General features: G+C 39.9%; 1 protein-coding gene across 2 annotated transcripts in view; it reads right to left on the reverse strand.

Annotated features, from left to right (window-relative positions):
• Positions 1-3,318: 3,318 nt before the first annotated feature.
• Positions 3,319-18,270, reverse strand: part of LOC308099217 (ethanolamine-phosphate cytidylyltransferase-like) — a 28,305-nt gene continuing 13,353 nt past the window's right edge. The window contains exons 2-13 of one of the 2 annotated variants that reach the window (XM_080447874.1): positions 18,004-18,092; positions 11,674-11,835; positions 11,436-11,502; positions 10,375-10,459; positions 9,054-9,095; positions 6,878-7,010; positions 6,209-6,291; positions 6,018-6,095; positions 5,546-5,611; positions 5,161-5,226; positions 4,978-5,066; positions 3,319-3,907 (exon numbers count right to left, since the gene is read on the reverse strand). In XM_080447874.1, coding sequence (XP_080304000.1) covers positions 3,793-3,907; positions 4,978-5,066; positions 5,161-5,226; positions 5,546-5,611; positions 6,018-6,095; positions 6,209-6,291; positions 6,878-7,010; positions 9,054-9,095; positions 10,375-10,459; positions 11,436-11,502; positions 11,674-11,835; positions 18,004-18,092 — 1,075 coding nt within the window. In that variant the 3' untranslated portion in view covers positions 3,319-3,792. Of the gene's footprint in view, positions 3,908-4,977; positions 5,067-5,160; positions 5,227-5,545; positions 5,612-6,017; positions 6,096-6,208; positions 6,292-6,877; positions 7,011-9,038; positions 9,096-10,374; positions 10,460-11,435; positions 11,503-11,673; positions 11,836-18,003; positions 18,093-18,270 lie in introns of both variants that reach the window. The other variant, XM_080447875.1, reaches the window with a different exon arrangement.

Consider the following 18,270-nt stretch of genomic DNA (forward strand, 5'->3'; position numbering starts at 1 on the left):
ATGAATTCAAGTCTCCATGGGGTGGACTAATCCATAGAGAAAAAAGTCATTTTGGGGGTGAACTATCCCTTTAAGTGGCTAAGCCATGCCTAATATGTTGGAGAGCAGCCAGGTTTGCTCTGCATAAATGCCCTGATTTTAATGGACAGCCATTGACCTTCAAGTGCAAATTAACAACATGTGGTTCATGTGTTTACTGATGATGAATAGGATTATTATGTCCAAGGCCTTACCCTTGTAAATGTAACTAACATAACCTTCACAATTACCTCAGTTATTATGAGGGCATACAGTAAAACAGACCTTCTCTATAATACTCCAAGGCAACAGCTACAGTAAGTAATTGTAGTAAAGTAAAGTAATTCATAAACCAGTGGTGTTATGTATCTAAGTGCATTTACTCAAGTACTGTACTTAAGTACAATTTTGAGGTATTTTTACTTTACTGGAGTGTTTCCAATTTTCTGTACTTCTACTCCACTACATCTCATAGGCAAATATTATACTTCCCTCCACTACAATTATTTGATAAGTTACTTTGTAGATTTTGATTATTATTACAAAACATACATTACCCACTTCAGCCCTACGTACAGTATATACATTTTGGCCACTTGAAAATAGCAGATCTACAAGCTCACAATGCGTTGCATTGTGAGCTTGTAGATCTGCTATTTTCAAAAGATCTTTATACATTTTATACATTTGAAAAGTTGTGAAATGGGACATTCTGCATAATGAGTACTTTCTACTTTTGGTACTTTAAGTACATTTCGATGCCAATACTTTTTGAATTTTGAATTCCGGACGTGTACAGAGTATTTATACATTGTATTGATACTTTTACTTAAGTAAAACATGTGAGTACCTTTTCCACCACTGTCATAAACACAAGGTGACACAGCTTTTCAGATCAAGTTGTTATTATTGTCAGTGATAACATACTGTAGGCCAACCAATATCTACAGTGTTTGTCAATTAGGAGTTGTGATTAACATACAGATTACAGCCTACACTGAATTACATTCCAACATGACATATAGACATACTATGGTTTTTTTTAAACAATATGAAACCAACCAGAGTTAATGTAGAGGTGGTCAGCAAAATATACATCTACAAAAAATATAATATTTAATCCCATTTCATGTTGGGATAGAGGTTAACTTCATCAGGGCTTCCACAATGACAGTAAGAGGTCTATAATCAAGGCGACGACACCGAGCATCCTTCATAATCCTCTACTTTTAAGATAATTTAACATTAAAAGCATTCTGTTAAAACTCTCTATAAGTGCTTCTATGCTAGAATAAAGGAGTGTGTGTTTAAAAAAAAAGAAGAAACAATTGCACTCAGAAGGCCAGATGTGCAGATCTTGATAGTGTGCATTTTTTAGTTAAAAAACTGTTCTATCTATAAAACGGAACAGTTCTGATGGTTCTGAACAGCTTACAGTCAGTGCATTCTGGAGTTAAAGCCTGCTTTATACCTAGTTGTGAGCCAGCGTCGCGCAACCCTAAAATAGCTGACATTAAGGGCCCTATTTTGTGCATCTTAAGTATGTATCTCTTATGACTTCACTGAAGACCTGGAGGCCCGGCAAATGCTGTTTTGGCCACTCAAAATAGCGTAACGGCATTGGCCACGCCTCCTGGTCTTAAGTTAAGTCCTAAGACCTGGAACTTTCTATTCGATTCTACAAAATGTCTTCTGAAAGTTTTCTGAAAAAAAAAAATGTTACTATATCAGTGGTTCTCCAACTTTTTCCATGTCAAGGACCCCCAAAATGATACGTATTTGACCGCGGACCCCCATCTCAAAATATTTTGTTCCAGGGACCCCCAGAAGCAAAGATTTGAGTTACAAATGTTCGCTTTTAAAATATATATATATATTAAAAGATTTGCGCACATTTTCATTACTTCTCAAAAATAGCAGATCTACAAGCTCAAGCTCGGTGCCGCACTATGAGCTTGTAGATCTGCTATATTTGAAAAGCCAAAGAAATCTTTGAAAAATGACATACAGATGCGTTCCCGGTCTTAAAGGGTTAAGACGCACGCGCAACATAGGGCCCACAAACTCACAGCTAAACTTTAGATCAGCTATATTTTCAGTGGCGTGACACCATCGCGCATCTACATATAAATCAGGCTTTAAGGTTCTGGTATGGTACAGTACATGAGGTCCCATAAGTAAGCCCACCAAAAATATCCCAATACTTTTATTTTTTCTCCACTTCCAAAGGCTGAGGTTCACCATTTGAACGCAGAGGGCAGTAACCGAGGCAGGTGCAAGGTGAGCACCCTCAGAAATAGCTCTTAATCGAGACACAACCATGTATTAAAAAAAACTATATATCGGATTAAAATGCAATTTAATGCCCACCGCTTCTCCAAAGCAAATCAGCCGATTGGAATGCTTCCCAAGGGTTCCCAAGAAGGGGAGCTTCTCACTTCACCCAGTTCTCCATTGGCTTCAGCATCTTCCACAGAGCCTGTTATTATTAATTTAATAATAGATACAAACGGTACATACAGTATATACAAAGGTCAGATTGACAGTGAGTGTTTGAGGGGACTGAGCCCATTGTCAGGGCAGAAAGCAGCAACAGCCCCCTGGAAAAAGGTTTGATGGTCAGCAATCATTCCATGATGACAGTCAAGTCATATTTCATATTCCACTTATATTTTAAACAATCTCCCCCGCCATTCACAAATGGAACAATACCAAGCTCTCACAGGTGATCTGCTCGCCCGCATCCTATCCCAAATTCCATAATAGTAATAATAATAAAAAATAAATGCCCATAAAATTAATTCCATCGTTTTGAAGGCAAAAAAAGAAGTTATGTTACTGACATGATGATTGATATCTTCTGTTCTTGGTTTTACTATCGCCATGTCCGTAACCTAGCAGGTATAGGGCAGCCAGTGGGGTGTATGTGTGTTGGGTGATCTGTTGAATGAAAGGGTTATCCGCACTCTCTTCAGTTATATTCTTCATTTATTTTATAAACAGGTTCACAGCAGCAGCGTTTCGGCACGTCGGCCTTCCTCAGCGTTTCAAACTAGAATACATCAAAAAAGGAAGTGACATATATAGCTATGCGATAGTGTACAGCTGATTCTAATTGGTGAACACAATTCATTCACAATTCATAACACTGTAAACATTGACAGTATTATGAATTGTGAATGAATTGTATTCCTCAATGAGAATCAGCTGTACACTATCGCATAGCTACATATGTCACTTCCTTTTTTGAGGTATTCTAGGTTGAAACGCCGAGGAAGGCCGACGTGCCAAAATGCTGCTGCTGTTAACCTCTTTATAAAATAAATTAAGAATATAACTGAAGAGAGTGCGGATAATCCTTTCACTGTATGTATCCTCAAGAATCTGCACCCAGTTAAACTACAAGAGACTATTCCTCAAGACTCCCCTTGAGTAGAGCACGCCTTCTCCTGACGGCATTTTTCCGGTAGGAGAGTTGCCTTCATTGATCTGTTGAACGACTCTTCATGGAAACTAATTGCATAATGCAGCATGTACTGGAAGAAAAAAAAAACACAGAATATCCCCCGCCATTATCCCCGGCAGAGCGTCCCACAAGTGTATAGCGGTTAAGGACTGCTGTGGGTAGAGTAGAGAGTAGAGTGTGGAAGTGTGTTGTTGTTCATCGGGCTGCATGTACACGGGGGGGCTGGTCAGTGGTTCAATGGTGCGTCGTGCGGAGCCGAGCCGAGCCGAGCCGAGCCGAGCCAAGCCGAGCCGAGCCGAGCCTCTCTCCTACAGCACGGCCTGGGCTCGTTCTTTCATCTTCTCCTCCTCTCGTCTCTTCATGGCCTGGATCACAGCCATCTCTTTGGCCTCCTTCTTCTGGTTCCTTTCTTCGAACAGCAACCTGAGTCGTGCAGAAATATGCAATGGTCAGCGGTGGAAAAAGTACTCACATTTCTTTACTTAAGTAAAAGTATCAATACTGCCAATGTAGAAATACTCTGTTACAAGTGAAAGTCCGGAGTAAAAGTACAAAAGCGTTGGCATCAAAATGTTCTTAAAGTACCAAAAGTTAAAGTACTCATTATGCAGAAATCTTCCATTTCATGTTTTCAAAATGTATTCAATCATTTGAAAATATGCGACGTGTTGTGCTCGCAACGCGACGTGTTGTGAGCTTGTAGATCTGCTAGTTTCAAATTCTATATAGCCAAAGCCAAATTCTATATAGCCAAAGTCTATATAGGGCTGAAGTGGTTAATGTATGTTTTGTAATAATATTATATATTTGAGCAACTAGTTGTCCAAGTTGTCCAATAGTTGTAGTGGAGTAAAAGTACTATATTTGCCTCTGAGATGTAATTAAATAGAAGTAAAAGTATTGAAAATTGGAAATACTCCAGTAAAATGAAAATACCTCAAAATTGTACTTAAGCACAGTACTTGAGTAAATGTACTTAGTTACTTTACACCACTGAACAATGGTACAGTAAAAAAGTCATTTAAATTAGGATGCAGGTTAAAAACAGGGAATGTAATGTCATTTGGTCCACCGCTGCCCCCTACTGTAGGTCTTTATGTTGACTACTAGAACATAATAACCTCAGGTACCCAAGCCTTGTTTTTGTTCTTGGTTTGCTAGAACAGTGGTTCTCAATCATTTTAATGGACATTCAGATTAATATGTAATGGGCCCCAACCCCTGGTTGAAAAGGTTTTGTGTCAGGGACCCCCATATAAGAGAAGATTTGACAATAATAACAACAACAAAAAATAGCCAAAATGAGCAGATCTACAGGCATCGTGAGCCTGTAGATCGGCTATTTTCTAATAACCGAAAAATAGAAATAGGGCTTAAGTGTATTAACTGTTCCCCATTTTCCTGGGGACCTCCCGGAACCCCCTCAAGGACCCCTGGGTGTCCCCAGACCCCCACTTTGAGAACAGGGTGGACTAGAACATTTCTCCTGTTACCTGTTTTTGATTATCCTCTGGACGATGGCATCCGTAGTGAGACTGTTCACACTGTCGACCGTACGTAGAATCCCTCTCCTCCTGGGCTCCTGGTTATGAAGAAAACCACATCGTCTCGTACTTGTGATGACACTTGTGAAAATGCTCAATGAAAAGGTGAAAAGGTGAAATAATAGATCTTACAGCATAGGGGTCAGACCCATCCTTGTCAGGATACACATCTGTCTTCCCATGGCACACGAGATCTACCTGTAAATAGAAATAGGCGTTTTTTATTTCAAAAATTGTTCAAGGTTGCTATCTTGCTGTACCATTAACACAAAAAAGAAAAAACAAACAGACACAATTGCAATGAAAGTTGAAAGAAAATGTAAAACAAGGAGGAAAACAAGTCAAAGAAGTTAAGTATACACAGTAGAATATATAACATTAAATAAAAATAATGCTCCAAAGTCAAGTGATGCATAATATCATTAGCGGTATTTAGTGAAATTTGGGATTGTACTGTTTGTTCTCGTGTTTAAGATGGAAACTGCAGCCGTGGTACGTATTTAGCTATTTACCTTACCTTGAAATGGTCCAGCAAATCTTTTGTGACTGCAAAGGGTGCCCCGATCACCACTTCAGAAACATACTGAGAAATTGTGAAATTGTTACATACTAAAGAAAACTGCAGTGCTAAACATTTACATAGAGAGAGTAGACATGTAACGATTCAAACTGGTGACAATTTAAATCGATTTAATAAAAAATGCATTGCGATGCAAACAGCAGAGGGCGCGTAAAAAAAAGAGAAGAAAATATAGGATCTTTGTAAGATTTTCTTTTTTTTTGTCATTTGTCTGGAAAATAATTTTGGGTTAAAAAAATCGTGAAAAATCGTATCGTGAACCTAGTATCATGATTCGAACCGCATCGTGAGTTGAGTGAATCGTTACATGCCTAAGAGAGAGGAATTTAGTTCTTTATTATTTATTCATCTATTTATATATATATATTTTTAATATGGCAGCTATGGCCCTACATAGGAATGAACTCACCCGACAAGCCAGCACACTGAGCGTCCTCTCATGGACATTCATGATGGGGTAATTCTTCCCTTTGTAGCGATTCACCTCCTGAAATAAAGTACAAATCAAATCACAGTATATGAAACCAGCTTATACAGCCTCAACGAAATGTACAGCACATCTGATACATTTGGAGGCATATAAAAAGAGAGAACTGTTACCTGATCAAAGTGCAACCCCACAATAATATATGGCTTATCCGACAGCTTATATAGTGCCTCCAGGAAATCCACATGGCCGATGTCTGCAAGGAGACTGGTCAAGGATCACTGCAGTTTCACAGAGCTATATTGGTCTGGTCCATATATCTGATACTATATCATTATTTGACTTTTTAGGACAACATCTGTATCTGCAATTATGCAGACGATTTTTTACCACTTTCAACCTGGCGTCCCTATTTTGGGCGTGTCAATATAGACGGAAATGTACAGTATATATCGTCTCTGTCGGGTGGAAAACTCATACTGTCAATATAGACGGAAATGTATATATCGTCTCTGTCAAAAATAGCAAAAGCCGCAGATCTACAAGCTCGAACCGTGTCACTTTGCGCCACATTTCGAGCTTGTAGATCTGCTACTTTTGATGCTTTTGTGTTAGGCTGTAGTGTGATCAAGTTGGGCAGTAATTTACGAGAAAAAAACCCCCACAAAAAGTAAAAATTACGATATATACTTTACTACACTGTATAGACTCTCCAAAATCTGCATCACAGTCAATCGGACACAAAAAGCTTACATTGGTCGGGCTCTAGTTCTCGAAACAGCAACAGTTATTTTAGTCAGGAAGCCTTTAGGTCATATTATCGTATGCTTATCAGAGGATACGGAAGAGGTCAAAGGCTCCGCCCACGTAGATGATGGTGTCTCCGGGCTGAGGTTCCTGGCCCGAGGCAAACTGGATGATCTTCTGGGAGGTCTGCAGGAACTGGGACACCCCTGTCCACGGACTGTGGCCTTTCTGAACACCGCAGGAGAAAATAAGTACTTAGTATAGCAGCAGTCAAGACATGATGATGTGCTCTCAAACACTGTAGTGCATTGAACAGAGGATGCCATAGATATATGTAGCTAGATACTGCATTAGGCTGCTGCTGCTCATTGGAGCGATGCCTCAAGTCATGCATGTATGTATTGAAGCAGGAGGCCTATCCACATTCCACGATTCAAATCATCATAACTTGCTGAGTTCGCAATCGATTTTCAAGTGGGTTTGGATTGTTCCAAATTCCAAATGTAGTAACAATAGACAGTAATGGTTTTAATACAGACATTTTTTAACTCTCCGGGTACTTACACAGCTCAGTCATATTTCTTGCAGTGGAGTTATAGCAAATCGCCTCTACCAATATGGCAGCGATGTTGACATATGATCCAGTGGCCAATGTGGTGTTGTACAGTATATGTCTATGGAACACTGAACGCTCATGCTGCACCAGCGCCCCCAAGTGGCATGAGAAGCACATTGAACACATTTCAAGACGACAGAGAGATCACTGGTCCATTCAAAGATGTGCATTTCTGCTGTGCCTTTAGTCTACATTCACATCATTGCCCTTCCCGTCGGAAGCGTGAAGGACAATAAAAAAAACAAAAAAAAACAGTGCTCTTTTCTTTTACCACCATAAGGACTCACGGCGTGTTAGGTTTCCCCATCCGGGAACAGGGGTGGCATTCATTGTTTACTTGCCAGCCCCACAGCATGATTCTGCACTGGGCCCACAGTAAAGGCCTTTGTTTGGAAATGGTGGCATCTAGCCCAGAGGACAACTTTGGAAACTTTGGGCAACAGACCGGCTAAAGAGGCAGGGATTTGGTCCTAAATAGACCCTAGTTTAGAGTTTGGGAGTAAATTGCATCAAGTGGGCAGAATAACAATGACTTTGACATGAACCCTAGAGTCCGTCCTTTACTCTGGGCATGACAAAAATATGCAAACGTCCGGTGAAAATAGCCTACAGTATCTGCAAGCTCACAATGCATCGTGTTGTGACGCGTTCGCGAGATTGTAGGTCATCTATTTTTATCAAAGAGATTTGGCGTAGAGTGGGGAAAGAAGGAGGGGACCAGGTATAGACCCCTTAGGGCACTGTTACCCAAACAGTAGGTCGGGACTCATCTTTGTGTCACGGACCAATTTTTATCGGTCCCGAGTACTAAATATCTCCTTTTTAATATTATTTCAAAAAAGGTTTGAATAAGAAAATCAAAACTTTTCATCAATTAAAAACAATTCCAACAATTCCAAGTTTTTCATAAATAAAATGAATAAAAAGTTTAACTCTTTGACTGCCAGAGTATTTTCATAAAGTAGTGCCAGTGATTTGCGTTTTTTTTTGTGTAATTTTTCATTCAAATACATTTTCTGATTGCGGTTTTAAACACATACGACAGTTCTACCAGCAGAGAGCAGCAAATAGACACCTTGATCACCTCGCTGACTCGCTCGCCCCAAACAGGCTCAAACAGTGCATACGTCATAAACCGGATGTGACGTTTTCGCAAATTGCCGATCGGATTAAAGTACGATGTGATACACGACGGCGATGACTGTTCGTCACCCAGACTATAGATTTTAGAAGTGGAGCTCTCCGTTAGTTTTTTATACCGTGTGAAAAAAACGTGTTTTTCCCTATTCTGGCCGGAAAACGAAACCTATGATGAAAAATAAACAGCGCGATCACAGTAAAAAGTTAAAACTCTGGATTTCTCGTTCTGGCACTGTGGGCATTCAGAAAAAACTCGGGATAACTCGGGGCTTGGCACTGAGAGAGTTAAGAAGGGAAAATAGCAGATCCACAAGCTCACAAAGCGGCGCAAAGCAACGCTTTGTGAGCTTGTAGATCTGCTATTTTCACTAGTTTGGGTTCCTGGCAAACGTCTAATTTCTCTTTTGGGTCTTGAGCTAAAATGTTTGGGAACCACTTCCCGGGCAATGAAGTATAAAAGGGTTGAAGTGTTTCAAGTGGAATGAATGGAAGAATTTGACAGACAAGATGCCTACCTTTCCAAAGTTGTCCGTGTGCTGCTGGTAGTCTGGGCTACCCTGATGAGTAGAGAGGAAAGTGTCAGGTTAGGATATTGGTTCTCAAATTCTGTCTGGGGACCCCCAGGGGTCCTTGGGGGGGGGGTTCCAGGGGGAAAATATAAATCTTTATGTTATAAAAAAACATAAATTTTCTCTTCTCAGGACTTGTCAGAATCTAGTTGTAAAAAAATATCCTGCTTAATTTTTTATACAACTAGATTCTGACAAATCTCGGAAAAGACGCGCTGTGATTGGGCAGGAGTCAGGAAGCGTGCCTTCCTTTATATGTCCATAGACACACACGACCGGAAGCGGAAGGCCTACAAATTCACGCCCACTTTTAACACAGCGCCGCTACTCGGGGTCCGTTAGAACGATGAACTGCAGCTCTCAATGCAATCTCTATGAGAGGCATTGTAAAATACCCTAATTTCACTGGTTAACTACTGAGGCTGTAGCGATTTCTTTTGTGTTCTAATAAACTGTCCCATTTGTTTAATTTGCCCTTTTTAATATCCCATATATATATTATATCCCTTTTAATGTCCCATATCTGTCATCTCGATATACTACCCACAATATACTATAATATACTCCATCAGTGTGTCAAAACCGCTAGCATCGGAGATCTAGAGTTTAAGTGGTCGCATGGTATATACGTCACGGACGCATCCCTTGAGGTTTTCAATACCCAGAAAACTGGCGAAAGTGGCCGTTATCAAGATGTTATCTCTGGAACAGAAGGTCCAATCTGCTCAGTTCAAAGCTTGTTGGATGCGTGACTTTGAGGACATTAAGCACGCATTGACACCTTTTCGGGTTATTTTTTTTTTTAGGGGAGGCGAGATCTTAGTTGGGCAGGCGACTGCCTGACCTGCCTCTACAGTAGGTACGCCACTGGTCGCCGCTCGTAAAGACAGCGATGTCACTGAAATGCGACAACTTGTCTGTCTGCCGTCTCGCCTCTGCTGTGTTAACATTATGGGTAACTCGTTAAAGTGGCAAATTAAATGTGAAACACATCAACTATTAAGAAAACAAGAACAAAGACACTCCATACATTTGGAAACATATTTTTAATTAAATCAATATCGTCTCCAGTTAATGTAGGAATATTTTAAAAGTAGGCTAATTCTCATATCCTCTCATAGGGATTGCATTGGCAGCTGCAGTTCATCGTTCTAACGGACCCCGAGTAGCGGCGCTGTGTCAAAAGTGGGCGTGAATTTGTAGGCCTTCCGCTTCCGGTCGTGTGTGTCTATGGCTGTGGTGAGAAGAAAGAGACTGTTCTACTCACTATGTTGCTGTGGTGAGCTTTGGTCATGAGCAGCATTCTGCCCACCAGGTCTGTGGTCGACACCCCCTGTGTTCTCTTACACTCCCTGGAAGAACAGAACATTAGGGGAGCAACAGTTAATTAAACCAATCTAATCGTTTCCATGTTGAAATTTTTTCATACATAAAGAGAAGCTGAATTAGCTGATCTACAGTACAAACTAGATCAGCTATTTCCGCTATTTATTTATTTTTTGTATAAAATGTATGTCAGTAATTTCTTTGTATATTTCAGTTATTTGACATATCTTCCCTGTGCATTTTTTTTATTACAAAGCCTAAAACGCAAACAGAAATGTCTTTTTTATTCATATGTCCCAATGTTCAATGCCAAAAACACAGTTTAATCGCAATTATTAGTGTGACAATTAATCGTCAACTAAAATAAAAGCAACATTTTATTTCCCCCCCAAATAGATACTTTTTGTTCAAAATCGATTATTATAATTACATCATTTAGTTCCTCCTAGGCAGACGTATGTATGTTCAGGGTCCGCTTTGGGGTCTGCTATGATGACATCATTGATTGATTGATGTAGTTTATTTAGTAAGACATGAGAAAAGTACATGACAGTACATAACAGTACATGGAAGTACAAATTCACAATACAAGGTCTACTAAACTGGAACTCTCATTAAGCACTAAGCTTGTTTAAGATGAGAACCCCATGCACACAAATCATGATGATATATAAGAGGCAGACAGATATACACACTACTATACAGAATGTCATACAATCAGCTTTCAGGTTACTGGTATGAAGAGAGAAAAAAATATATATATATACAAAAGAGGAAAATGTAGGAGGGGGGGGTAGGTTAAGACTTGGTCGAATTGCAGCCTCCTGAAGGTGTATCTTTAGGGCAGTTTTGAAAGTGAGTAGGGTTTTACACTCCTTTACTCCTTTTGGTAGGGCATTCCACATTTAATTCCACATTTAATCATCAGATTCATCAATTCCGTGTACTTTACTTTGGCAGCGACTATGATCTGCAACACTGCCGTTCAGAGATGGAACTCACCTGTATCGTCCCGCCTTCTTAACCTCTTCATACGTGTCCTTTCCATCCACAGTTAGTGTTATATCATCTGAAATGACATCACATGATGACATCACACAGTATCCAGGGCAAGCCGCATTCTAACCACATGACCCAGAATGTGTGGTTTGTCATCTCGAGTTAAGGTTTTTCGATAAATATTTCCAATGCTTGTAAAAATGATTATAATTGGATCTTTCTGTAATGAGCGGTACTGTACCTCCGTGCACACAGAAGTCACTGTTGTACTTGTCCAGGGTCTCCAAGGTGGTGACGTAGGGGGCCCCTTCCACGATCTCGTCCACCCATTTGATGGCGCGCACCATCTTGTACCGCTCTTCCTGAGTGAAGACCGGCGGGCCCTTGTGCTCTGCGATTTCACCTACGGGAGCAAGCGCAGGGATGAACCCCATTAAGACCTGAGGCAGATTTAGGTTTAATGCTAGATGCTTCTGAGCATCATGTATTCTATTGCTAGTTCGACCCATTCTAATACTCTTTAATCTTAGAAAAATCACGGACGAATGAGAACTTAAATCCGTGAAAACATTACAGGACAACAATAAGGTTTGCTGTTCCTAAAACACACAGAATAGAGGGATAACACAAGGTTCACTTTATTTGTCATTTACATGCTTGCGTGTGGACCAGCAGTGTACAATAAATAACTATCAATAAATAAAAAATAAGCACAAATCCTAAAGTGCAGTGAATTAAAACTGAGCAGCATTAAAAAACAGTAGCATCCAGCATTTATCAAAACAAGATGTCAGCATAACATACTTTGCCACGCCACGCTGCTGTCTTTAGATTCACGACAAACAGCATAAATGAATAATACAGTAGTAGTCTTTCTCGTAGAGACTGGCCCATTATCATGTCACCGAAGGAAAGGTTGCTGTTGTTCTTTGTTCTATATGTGAGGCTCCCATTGTTTGTTGTAAGCCACAGCAACAGTTGATTTATACTTAGTTGTGCGCCAGTGTCACACACTGAAAATAGCCGATCTACAAGAGGATTACACTGCGCGTTGCGCTGCGCCGCATTGTGAGCTTGTACATCGGTTATTTTCGGTGCGCGACAGACACCCGACTGCAACTAAGTATAACTCAGGCTTTAAACTCTTTGGTGTACCATGAAGAAAGGGAGTACCACTGCACATCAAACAGTCAACAGGCAGATCCAGTGCATCACAGAACCGGGACACATCAGCAGACAAAAAGAATAAAGCACTGGAACATCACGTCTGGAACATCACGGACGAATATACTTTTTGTTTACGTTGAAGTAAAGAAGTGACTAACGTTTCGATGCCAAGTGCATCTTCATCAGAGTGCATCCATGATGCTGATGAAGATGCACTTAGCATCAAAACATCAGTCACTTGTTTACTTAGCACCTTGCAGTGGTGGAAAACGTTTTTTTTTTCTAACTTAAATAAAAGTATCAATATTGCAATGTAGAAATACTCTGTTACAAGTAAAAGTTCGGAATTAAAAATTTACTTAAGTAAAAGTACAAAAGTATTGGTATGACAATGTACTTAAAGTACCAAAAGTATAAAGTACTCATTACGCAGAATGTCCCGTTTCACAAGATTTCAATACATAAAATGTATAAAAATCTAGTAACTAAAGTTTTCAAATAATTGTAGTGGAGTAAAAGTACAATATTTGTAAATACCTCAAAATTGTACTCAAGTACTTAGTTACTTTACATCACTGGCACCGCGTAAATAAAAAAGAGCATTTATTTGTCCGTGAAGCTCCAGTGCTTTATTCTTCTTGTCCACTTTGGTGCACCATGTTTGTGTGTCACAGTGTCCGAATGCCCCGGTGGGCCATGGTAGAGTGAGACAGATTGCATGGTGGCCAGGCCCAGGCCAGCATCCCTGGCTCCCTGTGCTACCGTCACGAGAGCAACCCTCTGGAGCTCACAGCGCACAGCTGGTGCCTGGGCTGCTGATTATTGGACCGAAACAGAACAAACAAGGGCTGGTGTGATGGGGAGTTTAAGGTTGGAACACAAAGTGGATGAGGAGGACAGAGGAATCTGGGATAGTATAATGGAGGAAAAAGGCTAGGGGATCCAAAGGTCAATGGAAGGGCTTTTGAGGTAAAGACAGTGTTCCCACACATTTTCTAAACTTTTACCTAACTTTAATAATATTTTTACCCCATTGACCATGACTTTATTTAAGTACCGGTAGTTTAAAATAGGAAGGCCTATAGCGATAACAGGGTGCAATAATAACTTACTCCAGTGCGCTATGGCCCTAAGACAGAAGGTATAGCAAAAATGGAATATGGAATTGAATGAATTTGTATCTACATACAGTATAGGCTACAGTAGACTCAGAGAATTTCATTACATGTTCCGTGCCACATGTTTGCCACACCATCCATCCATCCTAAGAGGATCATTATGTCAACTATTTTATTTATTATTATTTTTTTAAATTACAAAAGTGAATGTCATCTTTTGCCCCATTTATCAATTTAAAAGTAATGAATTTAGGGTATAGAATGTGCCTTTGTGTGCACTAAGTACTCTTATAGTAAATTAAAAGATAATTCATAACCTTTTGTATAGTGGTATAGGTACAGTAGCCTATATTGCCAAAATGATGTGTGGTTGTCACAGCCACTGCACACCGTTTGTGAGCCACTGCCCTGGAGTGACTGCAGGGAGAAATCACACCCTGTAGACGCCCTGTACTCTCTCTTTCTAAGACATCATCACACACTGTACTGCTTTCTGCATTTTCTGCACACGCTGCTCTTTGTTCTGCCAGCATTTTGTCTAGCTAGGCATCGCATGCTTCTAAGAAAAGGTTATTGCACAGGTGTCTTGGCCAGGAGTGAGATGAGGAAAGTGTTACAATCCATTTTTATCTCAAGCACCTGCCTTTTTCAGATCATCTGCTGACTTTTTCCCAGAGTGCTGCCTCTGCTGCAAAACCAATATCCACCGTAGGCCTGATTTATATCAGTTGCGCGCCAGTGTGAAAATAATTTCCCAAAACTCACAATGTGCAGAGCTTGTCGTACAACTTCTATTTTCAGCGCACAACACCGGCGCGCAATTTAAGTATACAACACCCTTTAGAAGCATTCTTGTGTTCATTCGCTTAATCAAAATGGTACTATAAAGGCCCGTTCAAAGTCCCTAGATGGGAGATTCTTTCTTTCGATGTCATCTCTTTGATTAGCCATTAAGACCTGAGGCCGATTCTACAAATGTCTTCTAAATCCTAACAGTTTATGGATTTGGCTGCCGGACCCCCAGAAGCAAAGATAGGAGTAAAAAATTATCGCTTTAAAAGCATATATATATTCAAAGATTTGCACAAATTGTCACGATTTTTCGAAAATACGCGCTATGAGCTTGTATATCTGCTATTTTTGAATAGCCAAAGTATAAAATAATGCTTTTTAGCTCAATCTAAAATGACACAGATGCTTTCCCGGTTTTAATGGGTTGAACAATCCATGGGCCCTGCAGACAGAATAAAGCGGAAATAAAGACTAAATGTATTTACTGATTGCTGCCTAGGTCATCATACGTCATCATCATATTATTACACTCATGTTATCATTACTTCATTTGTTCCCATGAGAAAATTAACAAGCCTTTAAATGACCAATCCTTTATCTGAGTTTACCGGCTAATTTGGTGCCTGTCTTAACCACAAATATTTGTTTATTGTTATATGGGATAAAATACATTCAAAATATTGATAGCTTAACCGATGTGAATTGTTTATAAACACTGGCACAACGTTGGATATTATTGCCAAGGAAGGCCAAATATCTTTCTTTGTGGTATTACCTTTTAAGGCCAGTAGAGGGCTACTGGGTGTCATTCATATCAAAGTAAATATATAATATCTGCCCACTCATGTCCAAATAAGGATATAAACACATAATGTATCAATAAATAATACACTTTTTTAGGATGGCATTATTTCTGGATTAAAGGTCCCTATAATGACAGTATAAATTATATTACATTCATCAGTTCTACAGCTGAACATAATAGTTTGACAGACAATTCAGTTTCAATTTAGTGGATTGTAAAGCTATGAATATGAAAAACTACGCATTTATTCTTGTGTGACAGAGTATAATCTCATCAATTTAAATAGTATAGAATGGGTACATATCACCTTTGATGAGTTTATACATGTCCTCACTTGAATGAATGGTATAGCTTCAGTTTGGTATTGGACAAGAAAGGGGAATGTTGATGGTCACACTGGAAAAAAGTGGATCTGCTCCGGCTTTCTTGACCTCTGGCTCTAGTAATGCTCCTCTTGAGACTGCATGACATATAGTTGATCTCATGAGGCCACAGAATCAGTCCTCTCTCACAAACGTTCACATTTTTAACCCATCGGTGCTGGCAGAGTTTAAGCATCGATGTGTTGCATGCTTCATAAAGTCTTCTCAGCTTGTGACGTGAAAAACTGTCCCTGTTATATAGAAATGAGGAGAGGTATCTCCGTCTAAAATGGTGAAAATTGTGTTTTGATTTGTAATCTTTGTCCCACTGCTTTGTTTTGTTTTTTGCTTTTTGTTTGGAGCCTAAGGGGGGAGGGGGGGGATTGTATGTGTGTTTATGTGGTCTTTGTATGTTATACCTACGTGATCTCTTTTTGTATAATATGCTATACGTATGTATAAAAACTGTAAAATAAAGTTGTAAAACAAATAAATGAAGTCCTCTCAGCGTTCAGGGCTGTTTTTTCCATGCTGTTTTTTTCCAATACAGCATGGAGAGAGTATGGTCCACCTTCCATCCGCTTGCCCTGTATCCATCCTGGAATACATTATGCAGAGTGCGCAGTCTGCACGAGCATAGTATGTTCACCAGAGATGTTGATTTGGACAAGTTCGGAATGAAGTAAACTGAACACTGCACACTACAGTACAATTCACATTAGGCGCGTCCATTGATAACTGCACACGGTTCCTCTATTTTGCATGTGCTATACGATGTCCATGGTAGTTGTGTGCCCCAGGAACTCAGAGCCCACTTGCCAGGTTTTCACCTGCCCCACATCCCAAATTCAGACGCGCAGAACCATTTGTTTGAGTTGGAGAGCTTTGTTCGGGCTTTCATTGAACATCATTCCAGCCTGCCTGGTCACCTATGATAACAACAAGCCATTTGAAGTAGGGCGCAATTCCAAATGTGGAGAGGTAAGGCACTTTGTTTCCCCACATCTAAATTTGGCTGCTATTCCAGACGCCACACATTATTAAACATGCACAAGTTCCCCAGGCATTTTTGCGGATAAGCAAACTGCTAGCACTCGCTAACTTTCTTCCTTGTTAAACCACTGCCAACTAGCTGCATACCGATGTTTATCACGTGACACTAGAGAAGTTTCAACGGTCACACGTAGGGCTTTCACCAACTAGTCGACTAGTATAACCACTAGTCGACTAGTCGACTAGTATAACCACTAGTCGACTCTGTTGGTACTAGTCGAATCGTTGAAAAAAAAAAGAAAAACTTTTTTTTTTTTTTTTTTTTTTTGTAATTTGTTTTAATGCCATAGTAATGGCCCATCTTACTATTATTATTATCCTCCTGACTTTATTTCTTATCAAAAGGGGGTCAAAAGTATGCCCAATAAAAGCCTATTATTGGGCAATGGGGATCCTTGGAGACGCTGCTGTGGTGCTGAGCTGCTGTGCCAAATGCGCTTCCCTTAAAACGCCATAAAAATAAGGGCAGGAGGATAATAATAATAGTAATAAAAAAAAATGTAAATTTCGACTAGTCGACTAGTCGACTACTACTTGGTCAAATGAGTCGACTAGTAAAAATCATTAGTTGTGAATGCCCTAGTCACACGGTACTAGGAACAAGGACTGTATTTAGCATGTTTTGGGATTTTTATGAACAAAACCAAAAACCCTGGAAAGAGGTGCAGTTTGGTTTTACAACTCCTATTCTGGGCATGTCATAATAGGCCACCATTTGGCAAAGATAGGCAAACATGTTCAGAAAATAGCAGATCTACAAGCGCACGTCGTGTCGAGAGACGTGAAAGAGATTTGGTGTAGAGGGGAAGAAAGTAGGGGACCGACCAAGTATAGACCCCGGTCAACTAGGTATAGAGTTTAAGTGGTTAAGTTGGGCCTTGGGCGTGAGCGTCATTTTGTTGGGGAAGGGGTGGTTTGATGTGTCAGAATGAAAGATAACTAAAGAACACATGAAGCCGTTCTGAACAATAGTCAAGTCATATGAATACATTAGCATAAAGAATGAGGTTTGTTTCATTACAGTCAAAGCTACACTATGTAACTTTCTTTAGTGAATAAAATGTTATTTTGACCAATATGGGAGAGTATGTTGTTAATTCAATATAACTAGCAAAACTGCGGTGGATGTGTTTGCTCTTTTACTGTGGTCTGGTTTACCCCCAACTGGGTGCCTGAAGGTCAGAATAAAATATCTCCGCAGAGCAAACAGGCATGCTCTATACATTGTCTCAGTGGTAACAATTTCAGCACTGTTGAAAGCTGTGGAACCTTACTGTCTGTGTGTACTCCAACGATGAGGTAATCTCCCATGGCCTTGGCCTGTCGCAGCTGGTTGGAGTGGCCATAATGGACCATGTCATAGCTGGGAAAGAGACAGGGAGAAGATACACTGTTAACTTAACTCTGACTTTTCCTGTAACACAACGCAAGCTTTCTTACCCCCTAGTAAGTAGCCCATATACTTCAAACAGATGCAGGCACAACAGCTAATAGAACAAATCGATTTAAATGATTGTTTTTAAAAAAATCTATTTTTATAC

Source organism: Gymnoscopelus braueri, assembly GCF_963280865.1.
Source record: "Gymnoscopelus braueri genome assembly, chromosome: 13".
Classification (NCBI taxonomy): domain Eukaryota; kingdom Metazoa; phylum Chordata; class Actinopteri; order Myctophiformes; family Myctophidae; genus Gymnoscopelus; species Gymnoscopelus braueri.